At 37.6% G+C, this 20,309-nt stretch overlaps 1 protein-coding gene across 11 annotated transcripts in view; it reads left to right on the plus strand.

Annotated features, from left to right (window-relative positions):
• Positions 1-20,309, plus strand: part of SPICE1 (spindle and centriole associated protein 1) — a 61,293-nt gene that overhangs the window by 34,167 nt on the left and 6,817 nt on the right. For 6 of the 11 annotated variants that reach the window (XM_063721543.1, NM_001131931.1, XM_009238501.4 and 3 more), the window contains 7 exon segments: positions 438-577; positions 777-914; positions 1,273-1,538; positions 3,895-4,026; positions 8,888-9,035; positions 10,979-11,200; positions 17,644-18,128. In XM_063721543.1, the coding sequence (XP_063577613.1) occupies positions 438-577; positions 777-914; positions 1,273-1,538; positions 3,895-4,026; positions 8,888-9,035; positions 10,979-11,200; positions 17,644-18,128 (1,531 nt within the window). 11 annotated transcript variants of the gene reach the window in all.

Consider the following 20,309-nt stretch of genomic DNA (forward strand, 5'->3'; position numbering starts at 1 on the left):
TTTTTTCTTTGACTATGAATTACTAAAAGCTCCTTCAAATCAAACATGTAACTATTTGAACAGTTTAAATGATAGCACCTATTTTTTATATAAATTAATATAATATACATATAAATTAAATATAAATATAATTTAATTTATATAATTAAATTATAAATTAAATTACATGTAATATAGAATATATTTTATGATTACATATAATTATAATGTATAATTATATATAATTAATTATATAATTAAATTATAAATTATAAATAAATTTATATGCATATTTATATATAAAATTAAATTTATAATAATATAAATATAAATTATAATTAATTTATAATAATATAGATAATATAAATAAAATTAAATGCCTGCTATCATTTAATTTATGTTTATTATATTAATTTATATTATAATTCTAATGTAGCTTATTGTCCTGTAATTTATAGGTTTCTCCAGCAACTAACGGAAGAGAATTCTGAGTTAATTAGTAAGTTGTGGACTGATATTCAGCAGAAAATAGTAACCCAGTCACAAATAACTCCTCCAGGAACGCCATCATCTGCTCTTTCATCAGGGGAACAAAGAGGTTTGTTTCCCTTTTGCATTATTTCTAGTTGCCTGCTTTATTAGGTTCATTCTTGAATGCAGTAATTTTTAAAGGAATGTTATTTGAGTTTTGACTGCCTTAGCCTAATTGACTAAAATACTGATGGATCTGTCAATTGAAATACTTTCTTAAGAAGTTTGTTCACTTGAGATACTTTTGGAAATGTTCTTCCTTTTAGCTGCTCTGAATGCTACCAATGCTGTCAACAGATTCCAAACCAGGCTTCAGCCTGAAGAATCTACTGAGACTCTAGACTCAAGCTATGTTGTGGGACACGTGCTGAACTCAAGGAAGCAAAAACAGCTGTTAAATAAAGGTTCGGTCCCTTAATTTACAAAGATGAATTATTAAACATGTAACTTGATACAGCTGTCTTAATCTCTTAGTCAATGTTTTTCTCCCTTAATCTCATCCACATGGTTCCAACTAAAAGTCTGTTGGATGGTAGCTAAGAAATGTCTCCTACCACATGTAACTCTGGAACAGTGGTTCTAGTGCATTCATTATAGCTAGTGTAAATCTGGTTTAAACTGTTTAATTTTTATGAGAGAAATGGTGATATCGTCTGTAAAAGCCTTTTATAAATTGTGAACAATAGTCAAAAGGTTTTTCTAGTAGTTTTCTAGTCATAATTTTTCCTGGTCTTAAAATAGAATGACTTCTCTCATTATCAGTGAAAAGAAAACCGAATTTGCATGCTCTTTCCAAGCCAAAGAAAAACATGTTATCAGGTAGCACAACCTCTGCAGACTTACCAAATAGGACAAATTCCAACCTGGATGTCCTCAAACACATGATACATGAAGTGGAACATGAAATGGAAGAATATGAGCGGTGGACAGGTCGCGAGGTCAAGGGACTGCAGAGCAGTCAGGGTCTTACAGGCTTCACTTTGTCGCTGGTGAGCTCCCTCTGTCGCCTGGTTCGGTACCTTAAAGAGGTAAGAACATTAGGTTATTAGAGTCTTCTCTTCAGGCAGAAATGCATGAGTTTCTTTTCCTTTCTGTTTATTGCAACCTCCAAATAAAGTACAGTCAAATTTGAATAGCTTTGTTTTAAATACCTCAGTTTTAGATTATCTGCAGTAAAGGCTTATCCTTTAAATCTTTTCTGCCTTAGTTGATACTTGCTGAGGTAAGTGATTTTAATTTTAATAAGAGCTTTAGCAAATTATAATTAGTAGGGTAAATCTGCCATTAATATAATTATATCTTGTGCTAATATTAAATATTACTGTTTGACAGTTGTAGATTAAATAGAACTGTTAACTGTGTCTGCATTCTGTTGCTATTCTCTGCTTCCTACTCCCACGTTCAGTTTGGAGAGTGGCATTGCCTATAATCAGTAGACTTGATATGTGGGAGAATTCTTCATGTTCCCTGTATGTCTGGTAACTCACATATGGCTTCAGTGGCTAAGTGGGAGATGTTTTATTGTAAAAATAATTTATAAAATAAGCAAGAATTGTTTGTTTGGCTGGGCGCGGTGGCTCACGCCTATAATCCCAGCCCTTTGGAAGGCCGAGGCGGGCAGATTGCCTGAGGTCAGGAGTTTAAGACCAGCCTGGCCTCAACGTGGTGAAACCCTGTCTCTACTAAAAATACAAAAATTAATCGGGCATGGTGGCGGGCGCCTGTAATCCCAGCTTCTGGGGAGGCTGAGGCAGGAGAATTACTTTCACCAGGGAGGTGGAGGTTGCAGTGAGCTGAGATTGCACCACTGCACTCCAGCCTCAGCGGCAGAGCGAGACACTGTCTCAAAAAAAAATAAAACAAGAATTGTTTGTTTAATTTGATTTCAAATAATCATCCACAGAATGCCACAGAATTAGAGTTAGCTATGTGTTTCATCTTTGAAAATCTATTTAAACTGTTATGTACTTAAGCCTGTTATACAAATATGACAAAAATGTTTAAGGAAACTTTGTTATTTAATAAGATAGATTTACCACCTTAATACAGATATTTTAGTTTCTCTAGAGCCGTCTTCCTAAAATTGAATTGCTTTTTTTTTTTTTTTTTTTTTTTTTGAGACAGGGTCTCACTCTGTTGCCCAGGCTGGGGTGCAGTAGTGGCATGATCTCGGCTCACTGCAACCCCCACCTCCAGGGTTTAAGTGGTTTTCCAGCCTCAGCCTCCCAAGTAGCTGGGACCACAGGTGCATGCCACCACACCCAGCTAATTTTTGTATTTTTTTTTGTAGAGACAGAGTCTCACTGTGTTGCCCAGGCTGGTCTCGAAATCCTGAGCTCAAAGCGATCTGCCCATCTTGGCTTCCCAAGGTGTTGGTATTATAGGCTTGAGCCTCTGCACCTGACCCTAAAATTAACTTTTTAATGAAAGATTCATTGTATTGTCAGACCTAATAAAACCTGAACATTCTTTCACCCTTAACTCAGGAATCTTCAGGAGTATACTTTTGGCTCTTGGAAAGTATTGCAGGCTTAGAAGCATGTACTTTTTTTTTTTTTTTGAGACAGAGTCTCGCTCTGTTGCTAGGCTGGAGTGCAGTGGCGTGATCTTGGCTCACTGCAACCTCCGCCTCCTGGGTTCAAGAGATTCTCCTGCCTTAGCCTCCTGAGTATCTGGGACTACAGGCATGTGCCACCACACCCAGTTAATTTTTGTATTTTTAGTAGAGACGGGGTTTCATTCAGCATGTTGGCCAGGATGGTCTCGATCTCTTGACCTCATAATCTGCCTGCCTCGGCCTCCCAAACTGCTGGGATTACAGGCGTGAGCCACCACACCCGACCAGAAGCATGTACTTTTAAGCTAATCACTTGTTTTACAAAGTTAAACCATTTAAAGTTGTAGTCATTTATTTTAAACTATATTTTAACAAGCTTAATTTTTGAATTGGCGATATAGTCACATGTTATGAAATTCAAAGATAACAGCAGATTGTACTAACTTTCATGACTAACTTCCAGCTAGCGTGTTTGCTTATTTATAGCCAACTATCATTCCAGATACCAGTGTATCTTTCTAGAGATGGTCAGTGTATATTCAAATAATATGTATATGTATATCCCTCTAATTTCTTTTTACAAAAAATGTAGTTACTTAATTTTATATAGCATTTGGTTCATTTTATTCTATTTAAAGAAGGGAAGAGGATAAAGCAGCACATTTTCTTTAATTAAATATAATAAACGTTTTAATAAAAGTCTTAGTCATTACTGTCACATAATATATGCTTCTTTGTAAATATCTTCTTTGCCAGCTTTGAGTGCAAACTTTTAGTTTTCAACATGTGATGCTATTGGTGGAAGATTATTTGATATTTTTTTGTAGAGTGAGATCCAGCTACGTAAAGAAGTAGAGACAAGACAACAACTGGAACAAGTATTAGGTGATCATCGAGAGCTCATTGATGCTCTGACAGCTGAAATTCTTCGTCTTAGAGAAGAAAACGCTGCTACACAGGTACCCAGATGAGATCCCAATTTTTATGTGTTCAGTGGTATAAAACATCTTTAAACATGTACTGGATTCTCTTAGAGTTGCTTTTGGTTTAACTGTGTTGATGTGATTACTTATCAGTCATTATTATCATCAGTGGTAGGTATTATTGAACATTTATTACATGGAAGTACTATAGTAGAAGCTTGGAAGTAGTATATGGACTGTCTCCCTGTCTTCAAGAGACTTACTATTTAGTGGGAAGACAGAGTCTACATTTGAATTATAACTACAAGTGTTACACTAGTTAATCCAAAATGTGAAATGAGTGTTATGATAGCCACTTTTAATTTCAAAACAGCAGAAGATAGCCTTTGAGGAGTCCTTTTGCAATCACATCAGATGCCATTTACAGTTGTTCACAGTATCTTCATATTTGTAACATAAAGTCCTCTTTGCTGCTTGACTAATTGCTCCTTTTCTTTTTTAAAAGACTTACAGTTCTCTTCTGGAAAACCTATTGCTTCCATGCTGCATTGAGCATTCTTCCTTTGTGAACTTTTTTTTTTTTTTTGAGATGGTGTCTCACTCTGTCACCCAGGCTGGAGTGCAATGGCATGAGTTCATTGCAGCCTGGACCTCCTGGGTTCAAGTGATCCTCCCACCTTAGCCTCCCAAGTCGCTGGGACTACAGGTGCGCACCACCATACCCAGCTAACTTTTTATGTTTTGTAGAGATGGGGTTTCACCATGTTGCCCAGGCTGGTCTCGAACTCCAGGGCTCAAGCTATTCGCCCGCCTTGGCCCTCGAAAGTGCTGGGATTATAGGCATGAGCCACTGCACCTTGCTTCTTTGTGCACTTCTGATACTGTCTGGATATTGGTATTATTGCATTTATCAAATTGTTTTATACTTATATGTGTACTTGTTACTGAGACTGTGTGCTTCTTGAGTGTACACAGTCTATTTTATTCATCTTTTTTGTTCTCATATGATAGTTATTATTACTTTTATTTATCAGCCAGAAGAGACTAGACAAGTAATAGTTAGAAGATAAATTATGTTTGTGTTAATGGACATTAGATATAGATGTATAATTTTAAAAAATTGATAATATAGGGCCAGGCACAGTGGCTCACACCTTTAATCCTAACATTTTGGGTGCCAAGGTGGGAAGATCACTTGAGGCCAGGAGTTTGAGATCAGCCTCAGTAAAAAAGTGAGACCTGTCTCTACAACAAATAAAAATATTAGCTGGGCATGGTGGCATATGCCTGTAGTCCTAGCTGCTTGGGAGGCTGAGGCAGGAGGATCACTTGAGCCTAGGAGTTTGAGGCTGCAGTGAGCTATGATTTTGCCGTTACACTCCACCCTAGGTGACAGAGTGAGACCCTGTCTCTAAAAAAAAAACCAAAAAACCCAAACCACATACAAATTTGATAATATAGTTCACATACCATTAAGTCCTCCACCCTTTTAAAATGTACAAATCAGTGTTTTTAGTATGTTTGAAGTTGTATGCCAGCACTATTATCTAAATCCAGAACATTTTCCTCACTCCTGGGAGAAATCCTGTACCCTTTTCCTTTTTTTTTGAGACGGAGTCCCACTCTGTCCCCCAGGGTGGAGTGCAGTGGCATGATCTCAGCTCACTGCAAGCTCTACCTCCCGTGTTCATGCCATTCTTCTGTCTCAGCCTCCTGAGTAGCTGGGACTACAGGCGCCCGCCACCATGCCTGGCTAATTTTTTGTATTTTTAGCAGAGACGGGGTTTCACCATGTTAGCCAGGATGGTCTCGATCTCCTGACCTCGTGATCTGCCTGACTTGGCCTCCCACAGTGTTGGGATTACAGGCATGAGCCACCGCGCCAGGCCATCCTGTACCCTTTAGAAGTCACTCTTCATTCTCTCTTCTCGCCAGCTCCTGGCAGTCACTAATCTACTTTTTGTGTTTGTGAATTTGCCTAATATAGATATTACATAGAAATGGAATAATGTAATATGTGCTCTTCTTTCACTTAGCATAATGTTTAAGGTTAATTTATGTTTAACATGTATCAGTACTTCATTCCTTTGTATTGCCCAATAATATTCCATTGTATGGATGTACCATATTTTATCTGTCCTTTCATTAGTTAATGAACATTTGGGTTATTTTTACGTTTTGTCTGTTATGAATAATGCTGCTATGAACATTCATGTACACATTTTTGCAGAACATATGTTTTTAATTCTCCTGGGAAGATGTGCAGTTTTAAAATGTACTAATTTACTTAACAAATCTTTGTTGTGGGCCTGGTACTGTTCTAGGTACAAGAAATAGAATAGTGAACAAAATATAGAAAACTTTACCCTCATGGAGCTTACATTCTAAATAAATCCTAAAAACAAAAAGTTGAAGTATAGTAAGTTAGATGGTGATATGTACTTTGAAGAAAAATAAAGCACATAAAGGCACAGGAAATGCATAGGATGGGGTGGGATGCAGTTACAAATGAGATGGGCCATACCTGTCTGAGGAAGTGACATTTGAGCCAAGACCTGGAAGAGGTGAGGAGTGAGCATATGGGTAGCTGAGAGCAGAGCAGTCTGGGCAGAGGAAAAGCAAGTGCGAAGGTCTTGCAGTGGGAGTGTGACTGGTGAGCTTAGAGTCATCAAGGAGATCAGTGTGGCAAGAGTAGAGTATGAGGAAGAGAGAGAGGCAGGAGACAAGATCAGGTAAGCCCAATTACATAGCGCCTTGGATGCTGGTTAAAGATACGGGCTTTTATGTTGAGTGAGATGGGAAACCACTAAAGAGAAGAGATGTGATTTGTCTTGGGTTTAAGAGGATCACTCTGAGCTGTGTTGAAACTAGATCAGAGATTGGTGCCCTTTCTTGGGTCGCGTGCCCTTAGTGTCTTACAACAAAACAGTTCTACTAGGCCAAAAACAGTTCTACTTACTAAGTTGTTGAGTCCAGACAACTATGTCCTAACAACTGAGGGGCTGTTTGAGAAAAAGTAGTACTTTCTCTTAAATAACTACAATTATTTACTAATGGGTTATATGTACCTTTTGAGCAGTGTACCACTTCTCAAAGCTTGGAATCATGTGGGACACAATCATTCTTATTTCCTGTTCCACACTGATTTTCCTCCAGAACTTGTTTTTTTAACCTAGCAGCTGCTGAAAACCCAGGCGTGAGAAGATTTGACATCCTCAAAAGGAATGTAATGGAATCTGACATTGAAACTGTGAACTGTCCTGAGCTAATAGTTCACCAGTGTCTGATAGATGGCAAGCATCATTATTTCCCTTGAAGATTTAAATTTTCCCCGGTGCCCTTGTAAGTTCACTTTAGTGCCCTGAGGTGCCTCAGCAAACAGTTTGGGAACAGTATGGGACTAGAGTAGGTGGCCAAAAAGCAGAATATTACATGAGGAGTTATTGGAATAGTTCAGGTGAGACATGGCAGCTTGGTCTAGGGTGGAAGTGGGAGAGGGTGTGAAAAGTGATCAAGTTATGAATATATTTTGAAGGCTGACCAATGCAGTCTGCTAATTTATTGGATATGGAGTGAAGTAGAGGATATTGGAAAAGAGTCAAGGGTAATTCCAAAGTTTTGGACTGAATAATTAAAATGATGAAGTTGCCATTTATGAGGTAAAGAAGGCTTGAGGAGGAATTTGGCTTTATATATCTTGAGTTTGAGAAGTCTATTTGAGTTCTAGATGGAGGTGTTGAGTAGGCCACTGGATATATGAGTGTGAAATTTGGGAAAAAAATTTGGGCTGGTGGTATAAAAATGTTTACTATACTTCATTCAGCAGTACTATTAATAATATTTCTGATGTCTGGCTGCACCTGACTTTTATCAAACGTCTGTATCTCTCTAAGCATACATGAGAGATATATATATGCTTAGATAGAAGTTTGTTACTAGCTGCCATCCTTGAGTTTTCTTACATTGTCATTATTACAGAGTGTCAGCAATTTATAGAACTCTCCTTTTCTTCCTTCTACCTGCAATCTTCTCTACTTCTAGGAACATTTGTGTAATACCAATACATAACTTAGATGAGCATTATGTGGTAGAGATCAAACCTGATGTTTTTAGATGACCTACTTGTATCATCCTTGTAGAAAAGATTAAGAACAAAACAAATTCATCTAACCTTCTGGGCAATCTGTTTGACTTTTACATGTAAGAATGGAATTCTAAACACTTAACACATTCAGCTCTGTGCCAGAAAGTAAATCTATGGGTATGGTATTTTGTGGGTGATCTTTTAAATAAAAAAAAAAAACCCTTATGTAATATTAAAAAAAATATGTATACACACACACATATAGACAAAGATGAGAATATCTATATACATATATATAAAATATAGTGTTATCTCTCTCATGCACATGTGTAAAAATCAAGTTGTAATTAATATTTATATTAATTACATACAGAATTTTGTGCTGTTCATGTTTACCAGTTTAAATGCCTGGGTAATATTCATTGTTTCCTCCACCTCATGTATCTGTGTCTCTTGGGGGTAGCTTAAGGGTTAGTTGAAACATCTATATGCAGAGGTTTTGTAAATGGAAAGCCCTGTAGAAAGGTTAATTCTTATTGTTATAGCAGGGTATTTATTAGTTACTGTTTCATGATTTACTTAACCATTTCCCTATCATGGAACTATTAGAATATTTATAATTATAAATAGCATTGCTTTAATTTGAAGTCTCAAATTCCTGAAGTATTTAAAATGATGATATTATACATACATATCCTTTGATATGTATTGATATGATATTATACACACATATCCTTTGTGTGGTTTGCTTTCTAGGTGGTGGTTTGATGTTTGATATGCTGATAATATTATTTCATATGTTTTCCTCCCCAGGCAAGACTTCAGCAGTACATGGTCACAACAGATGAGCAACTGATATCACTCACACATGCTATTAAGAACTGTCCTGTGATAAATAACAGACAAGAAATTCAGGCATCAGAAAGCGGAGCCACAGGTAGAAGAGTTATGGACAGTCCAGGTGAATGTGGTCTTACTATCTCAGACTGTCATTAGACTACTTAATGGCCTTAGATAACAAACCAAACCTTAAATCTCTAAACTTATATAGACTTATTGACTGTTTATGCATGTACAGTATTGTCACTACTACAGTTGCCACTACTTTTCCAGCTAATATTGGATGCTTGCTCTATGCCAGATACTTAAGTCTTACATGCATAATTTCAATTCGTGTCATAATAGTCTGATGAGGTAGGTGTTATTGTTATCGCCATTGGTGTTATCCTTAGAGGAAACTGAGGCTGAGAGAGGGTTAGTAACTTAGCAAAGTCATACAGGTAGCAAAGTCATGACTTAGAAAGTCATACAGCACTGGACACCTAGACCAATGAGAGTGCTAGCACTTTTAATCCCAGTGCTCTAGATTCAGAAGAGATGGTTTTGGAAAGAGAAAAATACTGAGTTTTAGAAATTCATAACTTTTGTTGATGTGTGGTAGTGTTGTTTTGAAATTCTTCCTTCATCTCATGTGCCATCATATGCTATAGGCTGAATTGGACATTTTGGGTTTTTCATGTGTTTTAAGTAAGACTTTGATGAGTATCTGTAAGAAAAGTGTTTTATGTATTTAAAACCGTTTTCTTAGGATGGATTCTAAGAAGTGGCTGACAAAAATTTAACTTGCATGAGGTAAACTCAATGGCTAGGGCAGATCTCTGTCTTCTGGTGGAGTCTTGCTATTTTTTTTTTTTTTTCTTTTTGAGATGGAGTTTCACTCTGTCACCCAGGCTGGAGTGTAGTGGTGCCATCTCGGCTCACTGCAACCTCCGCCTTCCAGTTTCAAGCGATTCTCCTGCCTCAGCCTCCTGAGTAGCTGGAATTATAGGCACCTGCCACCACACCTGGCTAATTTTTGTGTTTTTAGTAGAGACAGGGTTTTACCATGTTGGCCAGGCTGGTCTCGAACTCCTGACTTCATGATCCGCCTGCCTCAGCCTCCCAAAGTGTTGGGATTGCAGGCGTGAGCCACCACACCTGGCAAGTGTTGCTATTAACATCTCAGTCAAGGAATATGTTAGTGCTTTACTGTTATCTGAGTTAAGCTTCACTACTGAGAAAGCTTTTAATTATCCTATAGGTAAGAAGGGCTGGGAGTAAATGTATTGTAGAATTATTGTTAATTCTTGTTATTGCCTGTGGAAAAAGTCAGAAAGATTTATGTTGGTGAGACCAAAGATTTATGTAATATCTTCCTGAGTCTCAGCTCTTGTAACTCTTTTAAAATAATATGGAATGTGACTATGTTGTGATAATGCATGACCTATGAAGTTCCTTGTTTTGTAATGAGCCTTATATATGGAGGTCAGTGCATTAATATGCCCCATTTTAGCCATTTTGTTACCTGTTATGACCATTAAAAAGCTATCCATAACAAATAATGAAAAATTCTAGCAGCCTAGGCAACATGGTGAACCCCATCTTTACAATGAATAAAAAAAATTAGCTGGGTGTGATGGTGCATGCCTATAGTCCCAGCTACTCGGGAGGCTGAGGTGGGAAGATCACCGGAGCCTGGGAGGTCGAGGCTGCAGTGAGCCAGGATCACTCCACTGCACTTCAGCCTGGGTGACAGAGTGAGACCCTGTGTGAAAAAAAGGAAAAACGAAAAAGACAAACTCTGGAATGCCACGTAGGATTTTTTAGGAGTCCCTAAGTGGCTCGCTTTTTATGGCTTTGAGGCTTTCTCAAAAATAGTAACTTCTTCTCAGTACTGGCCCCGCAGGAGCCTGCCCATGAATGATTGGCAGAGGAGGATACAGCCTAGAAAGTGAAGGCTCCAGGAGCTATGTTGATTCATGTGGATTTTGCACTGTACTGAGATGCATTTAAGAATAAATACCTGAAATGTGCTCATAGTTTCTTTTTGTTCCTATTGTACTAATATCTTCTCATCTTCTTCAGAGGGTCCAGTTGTAAATGCCAATGTCTCAGTGCCATTGATGTTCAGAGAGGAAGTGGCTGAATTCCCACAGGAACAGTTGCCTGTTAAACTGTCTCAGGTGCCAGACCCTCCAGATAAGATGAATCTGGCCAAGAATTTTCCAGCACATATTTTTGAGCCAGCTGTGTTGTTAACACCACCCAGGCAGAAGAGCAACTTAAAATTCTCTCCTCTTCAGGACGGTAAGTCTTCTTCTAAAGTTACATGAACATTGTTTTTTATGTTTCATTTGTGCAATGTATTACTTTCACCATTACATGAAAAAAAGAATTGAAAAAGACACTGATTACCACACGTAGCCTTTAAGCTGAAGGAAGAATTTTCATGCTATGTGTATCATACCCGTGGTCATGTGTGACATTTAATTAATTTTATTGTATATCTATTTTATTAAACATTGTAAGTATTAAACTCAGATCAAAAAATCAGAGTCCTTAGCATTAAGATACAGAGTAAGGGGAATCCGTTTTGTCCCTATGGTCCAGGAGCATTTCAAAGAGTTAGAAGCAGGAGATTATACTCCAAAGAGTAATGAAAGTTAGACTAAGGAAAGGTGAAAACGGTGACTTTAAGGGTCTTGTAAGTGACATCTGGTCATTATATTCACCTCTTTCTCATCAAAAGTTTTCAGCTCAGTTAGTTGAGGGAATTTTATAATAAAAGTTAATGGACAATTAAAAATAGCTTTAGAGTTACTCTTGCAGCTCACAGGTAGAGTTTTGAATAAACATGTTAAGAATGTATTATTCTTAGCTCAAAGATTCTTAACTTAGGGTTCATGAATGGTCTTCAGAAGTTCCATGGACTACCTCGTTGTTGGGAAGATTAAATTTATTTGTCTCCATGTACATTTTTTTCTGGAGCTATTATTTTTATTTCATTTTTAAAGAGGTCTTTAGTCAAAAAAAGAACCACCATCTTAAACTCTCTTCCAAAGTTTTTTGAAAAATATTATTCAGGTCTGATTAGCCTGAATTATTATTTCTTTGACAAGTTTTTTTTTTATTATTTTTACATAGGGGAACAGAAAAATAACTGTTTATTATTATTGGGACATACAAATTTTGTGCAATTTTCTGCACTTTGATGTATGTTTCCAATAAAGAACACGAAGAAGCCCAGGGGTTAAAGAAAATGGCAAATCCTTGCTATTAAAAATTCTGTTTTGGTATGCAGATGTAGCATTTGTCAGATCAGTATGGTGCAGTGGTGACAGTGCCAGGCTGAGAGTCAGAAGTGCTGGTATCTTGGCCCGTTTATCGTTGACTAGCTGTGAGGCATGAGGCTCAGATAGTTTACCTTTTCTAGACCTAAGTTTTTCCATCTATGAAATGAGAAGACATTTCTTTATCTTTAATGTTCCCTCCAGCTTTATCATTGTATGATTCAGTATTTCCTCTTCAGAGGGCTTCAGTTACAATAAATATGTTTACTCTGATCACAACCGTACTAAATGCTTGTTAAGCAAATTTGTCAGGGATTGCTATAGACAACATTTTGTTAGTATCTTCAGCAAGTCTGTATTTAAAATAACTGCCCATTTATTTTATAATGTGCAGACAGCTGCTTGTGAATATGTATTTGAATAGGTGATGTTTTATTATATTTTTCAAGCATTGTTTGGAATACTCACATATAAATAATTACTCAGTTAAACAGAATATGCAGATGAAAATGGGTGATACATAGGGCCCTTCATCAGCATTCAGTTCCCTTTTAGGATAGCTTTGTCTAATAGAATTTTCTGGGTTGATGAAAATGTTCTGTGTCTGCTCCATCCAGAATGGTGGCCACTGGCTGCATAGGGCTAGTGAGCACCTGATAGGTGGCTTATGTGACTGAGAAACTGAATTTTAAATTTTATTTAATTTTAATTAACTTAAATTTGAATAGCCACATATGGCTAGAGGCTGCCATATTGGACAATATTGCTGTAGAATTTCCCATCATAAATATTTTCCTCTAGCTATTGATTTATTTCTGCTTTTCTTTACAGCCATGCTTCTTGAACGAGTAGTGTGTGTGTGTATGTGTGTGTGTGTGTGTGTCTGTGTGTATTGGTGTGCAGTTTCATTTCATTTTCTGATCTCCCATTCATTCCTTATTTTAAAGTGTTCATTCTAATTCATATTTGTATATGGTTTTTAAAAAAGTGCTGTCAATTTAACCCGGAGAAAGGCTCTCTAAAAGAAAGTGATATTTATTTGAGATTGAGAATTGCAGTGGGAATATGGTGGGCATATTCAGGGAAGTAAAGGAAGACAAGAGTTTTTAAAGGGGAAATGAGGAGGATTATTTAAGTTGTTTTGAGATAACTATCCCTGGCTACAAGGATCAATAACAAGGGTGGCATCAGTCTAGGGTTGGATAGGCAGTTGTTGGGCAGATGTCCTCGCAGAATTATTTTTTGTGTAAGATTGTGGTGGCCTTTGTGCAAGGTTCTGGTTTTTGAAGTCTCTTGAACAGTTCTTGTTATCAGTCATACGTGCATGAGAACCCTTCCTTCCTGGCTTTTTAAGGCTCCACTTATCAGTCACTTGTGTCTGATAAAGTGACTCTGATACAGTCACTTGCGCTCTGATACAAATGTCTGAATTTTTTTTTTCTTTTGAGATGGAGTTTCACTCTTGTCACCCAGGCTGGAGTGCAGTGGTACAATCTCAGCTCACTGCAACCTCTGCCTCCTGGTTTCAAGCTATTCTCCTGCCTCAGCCTCCTGAGTAGCTGGGATTACAGCTGTGCACCATCACGGCTGGCTAATTTTTTAAATATATATTATTAGTATAGACTGAGTTTCACTGTGTTGGCCAGGCTGATCTCGAACTCCTGACCTCAGGTGATTTGCTGACCTCGGCCTTGCAAAGTGCTGGTATTATAGGAGTGAGCCACCATGCCCAGCCAAATGACTCCATTTTGATTCTGACAACTTTCACAGTACATACCCCTAAAGGCAGTCATTTTTATCCCAGTTCGATTTTTGTTTATTTGGTAATTGTCTCTGTAATTAATATAAAATATTTTTGCATCTCTTTTTTTGAGATACCAACTCTACACAATAATTATAGACTGTCCCTATGAAAGAAGAGAGTGTAATTCACAATAACACCTACCCCCCTTCTCTACTCTGGATAGTTCTGTTTTTATTTTTAATTTTTTTTGTTATTTTAAATACTTTCTATTTCTTTTTTAACTTTAGATAGTATTTCTTGACTTCCACTACATAGAATACTAGTGTGCCTTCCCTTCTGCTTCTGCTCTGTTTTCTACCTCCCACCTTCACTTAATTATACCTTGCCTTTCACATTAAGTTTGATTACATTAACCTTCTCTTCCATTACAACAACTATGTTTTCTGTGTCTTGTCTATATACATATTGAAAAGTGAAAGCAAATAAATAACCATTACATTTTCTTTTTGAATCCATTGTTACTGCCAGTCCTTGTGCCAAGCAAAGGAAAAAGTTCTTGTGAAAATCAGTGTGAATTCTTATTTCATGTTATGAGAGCTCAGACTCTTTTAGTTTGCTGTATATTTATACTGTGACTTTCTTGTACAGTTTTTGCTTTGCGTAGACTTTCAAATTGCTTTTACTTTCTTGTTGACAAAAGAATAATGTACTTTCACCATATCTTCAAGTCCTTTAGTCATACTTTCTGTGGTGTGGAATCTGCTTTCATCCCAGAGACACCTTCTCAAAGCCCTTTAAACCTGCTGCAGCCTTCACTGATTGCTTGCTGAGCCTTCTGCATAGATCTCATCCTGGGACTTGGTATCATTGCACACCTGGATTGGATCACCTGTTTCCTGGACTCTATTTCTTATTATTTGCTTTTCTTTCACAATTTTCTGAAAGAAATAATCAGAAAAAGTGTATGCAAGGTAAACTCTGAGTTCTTGAAAATCTGAAGATGTTTTCATTTTTCTCTTGCACTTGATTGATTGATAATGTGGCTAAAGAATTCTAGGTCAGTAGTTCTTTTTCCTGAGAAGTTAAAGGCATTATTCCATTGGTTTCTAGTATTCAGTGTTCAGTTGAGATGTCTGATAATAAGATGTCTTTTATTTCTTTATATTGGACATACTTTTTTTTTCTGAGAAAGCTTTTAGGATCTCTTGTTTTTATCCTGAAACTGCACAAAGTATGTCTAAATATGGATTTTTACCTTCTTGCACTGTGAGACACTAGTTGGACCTTTCAGTCTGAAGACATATGACTTTCTTCAGTTTGGGGAAATTTTATGTTGATTGTTGGGATTTTCTTATGTATTTGGCCTTATATCTTCCTTCTTATATTCTGGAAGTTTTTTTCACTTTATATTCAAGCCTGTCTTTTGGATTTTTAAAATATCGTCAATTGTATTTTTAATTTCCAAGCAAGAGCCCTTACTTGTCTGACTGTCCTTTTTCATTGACACTTACTATGAATGCAGTATCTTCCAGAAACTCTTCTGAGGCTACTAGTTAGAATTCTATTATGAATTCTCTTCCGTTTTCTTCTGTACCTGAATTTTCTTTTCTTCTTGATCTGTTCTATTTACCTGTCTTGGCTTTTTTCTTTTGTGCTGCTGGTTTTCTTCTATTGTTTGTTTGTATTTAAGAATGAATAAGTTGAATATTATAGGTAGCTGTTATACATTTTCTTTTCTGTGTTGTAGATAAGTCTAGGTCTGTTTTCCCAGTAGACCTTCCCTTATGTGGTTGCTTTGTGTATATGGGCATGATTTGCTAACTATGGGCTTCCTTTTAGAGTGTGTAAGTAGGATCCAGCCATTCACTTGGGGCTGTCACATTTGCTGTTTCCATCCTTGATTTTTTGCTTAGAAGGATGGTTCAGGGAAGTAGCGTGCAGCAGTTTGACTGGCAAAAGTATACAGTAGACAAATTTTCAAGTAATTCCTCAGATTTCAGTTCTACTTCTCACTTTCTTCCTCTGTACCTGTCAGCTTGGTGGCTGTAGCCTTTTCAGGGTCCCCCCACCAAATACTGGCTTTCACCTGTCATTTCCTTCTAATGTATGTGTATTCTGGAGTATGGTTTCTGTTCAGTTGTACTCTTTCACATACTTTCTGTCTACTCCCAGTCTTCCAGAGATTTGCTGAAATATATTGTTTGCTAATGATTCTCTTCCCAGACTATTCTCTTTACTGATTATGGGTTTATTTCCTTTTATATGTCCTTGCTGTCAATGAAAGGAGGTGAGATAAATGTATGCTCAGTCTGTAGTCTTGAACTAGAAGCATCCCTCCTTTCAATTAGGACATTCCACCTAAACTACTCTGCTAAGGGCTCCAGTGGCCTCCCTGTTACTAAGTCCAGGGTACATTTTTCTGTCCTTATGTTTCCAGGTCTGACAGTGGTATTAACCACTTTGTTTCCTTGATGCCATGTTAGTGTAATATTTTCCTTATCTTTCTGACTGCTCCATTTTAGTCTGCTTTGCTGGCTTTTCCCTCCTTTACCTGACCCTACATGTTGAGTTCCTCATGTCTTGATACTGGTTTCTTTTCTCCCTCTACTCTTCTCTCTGGATAATCTCACTCATTCTCATAGCTTCTAATACCTTCTAAATGTCAGTGGCTTTCAGTTTTATATCTTAGCCCAGATGTCTCTCTTGATTTTTAAACCCATGTATCCATCTGCTTGGATGGATACACAGATGAATCATAGGACATCTTAAGTTCTTGATAAGCACTCCTTCCTCTAAGTCTATTCTTTTGCCATCAACATCTCTGTAAATGTGATCACTGTCCACTCAAGATATGTGTCATCTTGATCTGTGTGTTTTTCTCACTCCCCATTTCTAGTTCATTACTCTCAGTTCTTTGCCAAAATATTTCTCAAATTTATTTACTTCTCATCATCTCTAATGCCAATATACCTTAGTCAAAGCTACTATCATTTTTCTTCTAGACTATTGCAATTGCTTCCTGGATTTTCTGCTTCCATTTGTGCTATCCTCCAATTATCCACAGCATTTAAGAAATGTAAATCAAATAATTGCCAGACCTTCTCTAGCTTTTCATTGCTCTTAGATTAAATTACAAAATGTTTAACATGGTCTAAAAGGCTTTGCCAGAAATGGCCACTGCACACGTCTCTAATCTCCTGCTTTTCCAGTTCTCTCCTTGTTGCTATGTTACAGGTAGGCTGGCCTCATATCTTTGCTCTTTCCTGTTTTTTGAGCCTTCACATAGGTTGTTGTTTCTGCCTGTAATGTCCTTTGCTCTAGTTCCTATTACATATGTAATCATTTAAAAATTTTACTTCCTCAGAGAGGCCTTTCCTGGCTATCTGCTGTTTAAATTGGGTACTTATACCCACTTCCTCATTCCCCAAGATTCCCAGATGTGAGTTAATATATGTGTTAAAATGTGAACTTGACAGATGGTTTTTCACAAGGGTACTAACAAATGCTTTAAGGAATGTAAAAAGTCTCTGTATTTGATTACGAGGGGTGGCATTGCTGGTGTGTTCTCTGCTGAAAATAGTTTAAGCATTCAGAAGCCAAACGCTTCTACTGAAATACTTTTCTAACTACCATGGTGGGCTAATGAAATGAGTATATATAGTGCCAATCTATGGGAAAATAATACATGTTTGTTATTTTTAAATTCTTATCTATAGTATTGAGAAGGACTGTTCAAACTCGTCCTGCTCCACGACTTCTTCCAACTGTGGAAATAATTGAGAAGGAACAAAATTGGGAAGAGAAGACCTTACCTATTGATACAGACAGTCAGAATTCAAGTGAAGAGAATCGTCTCTTCACTCAGAGATGGAGAGTCTCTCATATGGGAGAAGATTTGGAGAACAAAACTCAGGCGCCTTTTGTTAACCTCTCACAGCCCCTCTGCAGTTCCCATTCCAACACTCAACAGTCAAGAAGCCCCACATTTTCAGAAGAGCTCCCAGTACTGGGAGATGGGCAGCAGCTGAGAACAAATGAGTCATTAATACAAAGAAAGGACATAATGACACGAATTGCTGATTTGACATTGCAGAATTCAGCTATTAAGGCACATAAGAATAATATTATTGATCCCAGAGGAGAGCAAGGGGATGGACTACGGGAGTTGAACAAACAAGAAAGTGCAAGTGACATGACTTCTGTGAGTACCATTTAAGGATTGATTAGGGACATATAGGAATTTAAATAGGAACTTTAGCTTGGGCAACTTAAGAAACTTCTTTTCAGAAGTGATCCTAGAAAGCTTTGAGGCTAGATGGCTTATGTTTGGCATGTCCTCAATACAATAGGTCCAAGTTATTTATCAGTCTGTTGTACATACAATACAAGACAGCATAAAAGGAAAATTATATAAATGAAAACAGGACAAAGATAAAATGTGTAGGAAAGCTAAGATTAAGTTAGGAATGAAGTTTTAGGTATAAAATATAGAATTAATATTACTTGAATGTTTGCCACACAGCCACATGTTAATTGAAAATATTTTTATTTTTAAAATGGCTCATAAAAGAGTATTGGCCCTCAACTCATGAGTAGTTAATTTTTGAGGACATAGAATGGATTTTCCTATAGAAATGAGGTGGTTTTTTTGTTTTGTTTTGTGTGTTGTTTGTTTGTTTGTTTTGAGATGGAGTCTCGCTCTGTTGCCTGGGCTGGAGTGCAGTGGCGTGATCTCGGCTCACTGCAACCTCCCGGGTTCAAGCGATTCTCCTGCCTCAGCCTCCTGAGTAGCTGGGATTCCAGGCAAGCGCCACCACACCTGGCTAATTTTTGTATTTTTAGTAGAGACGGGGTTTCACCATGTTGGTCAGGCTAGTCTTGAATTCCTGACCTCGTGATCTGCCCGCCTCGGCCTCCCAAAGTGCTGGAATTACAGGCATGAGCCACTGCGCCCAGCCTGTTTTGTGTTTTTGAGATGGAGTCTCACTCTGTTGCTCAGGCTGGAGTGCAGTGACACGATCTTGGCTCCTTGTAACCGCTGCCTCCTGGGTTCAAGCGATTCTCCTGCCTCAGCCTCCCAAGTAGCTGGGATTACAGGTGCACACCACCACACCTGGTGAATTTTTGTATTTTTTGTAGAGGTGGGGTTTCACCATGTTGGCCAGGCTGGCCTCGAACTCCTGACCACAAGTGATCTGTTTGCCTCGGCCTCCCAAAGTGCTGGAATTATAGGCATGAGCCACTGCACCTGTCCAGAAATAACGTTTTAAAGGATTATTAAAGCCAGACTTTAATATACATATTAATCATCCGGGGATCTTGCTGAAATGTGGTTTATGATTGAGTAGGTCTAGGGTAGGACCTGTGCATTTCTAATAAGTTCCCAAATGATGCCAGTGCTGCTAGTCTGAGGACCACGCTTTGAGTAGCAAAGGTCTGTATTTTATAGTGCAGGAGTTTTATAAGTTAAATAAACTTTGTGGGCTAACCTGGTAACTTAAACCTTCATTTCATTGTTTCTGGGGGAGATAGGAAGTCTAAATTCTAGCTAGGGAGGGTTTATAAAAGAGCTTCAAATGCTGGTTCCAGTGATGGTAGACACTTTCTTTTACCCCTTCTAGAGCCAAGGCAGCTCCTGTCAAGTTTCTGATAGAAGGAGCTGGGCACTGTCACTGGGGATTAGAAGCTCATGAGGTGGCTGTGTTCATAAGGGCTTTAACAACAGTGGTTGGAGGGCTTCGGTGAGGAAGGTCAGGGTGAGGTGGGTCATAGGGTAAGGGCCATCTCTGTCAGCACTGGGTCATGGGGAATAAGGACAATATGGGTATTGAATCATAGAAGTAGCAGACAGAAGAAACTGGCAGAAGAGGAGCCAGAAAGGAATATTGCTAGTAGGGAGCAGCCAGCCATTGGTAGTGGTGTATATAAGTAAATATCAACTGCCTCAATTTTGAGTCACTGGGAGGCATTTATATATTTGTAGTTTTGAAGATTATTCATAACAGGCAACTCTTGGTTTAAAAAAGACAGCAGAGTCTAATGTTTTGCTTGCCTCTTTTTCTAATTAGTATATACATCAAGCTAGAAGGGACTATCTAATATTTCTGTCTTCACTACCCTCTTTTGTTTTAATTGGAAATACAAAATGATCTTTAATTCATACTGATTTTCCTACTTATTTATTTATTTATTACTAATAGACATAAGCTAAAAATCAGTGATTTTTATTAGGGATTTTTTTTCTCAAAGAGAAATGAAATAACTAGGACTGAAACAATGACATAATTAGGAATAATGAAATAATTAGGAATGACATAAGCACATTTGGGGGGGAATTTTCAAATTAAACTTATGCTATATTTTTTGGGTGGTTATTTTTTAC

Source organism: Pongo abelii, chromosome 2 (genome assembly GCF_028885655.2).
Source record: "Pongo abelii isolate AG06213 chromosome 2, NHGRI_mPonAbe1-v2.0_pri, whole genome shotgun sequence".
NCBI lineage: Eukaryota > Metazoa > Chordata > Mammalia > Primates > Hominidae > Pongo > Pongo abelii.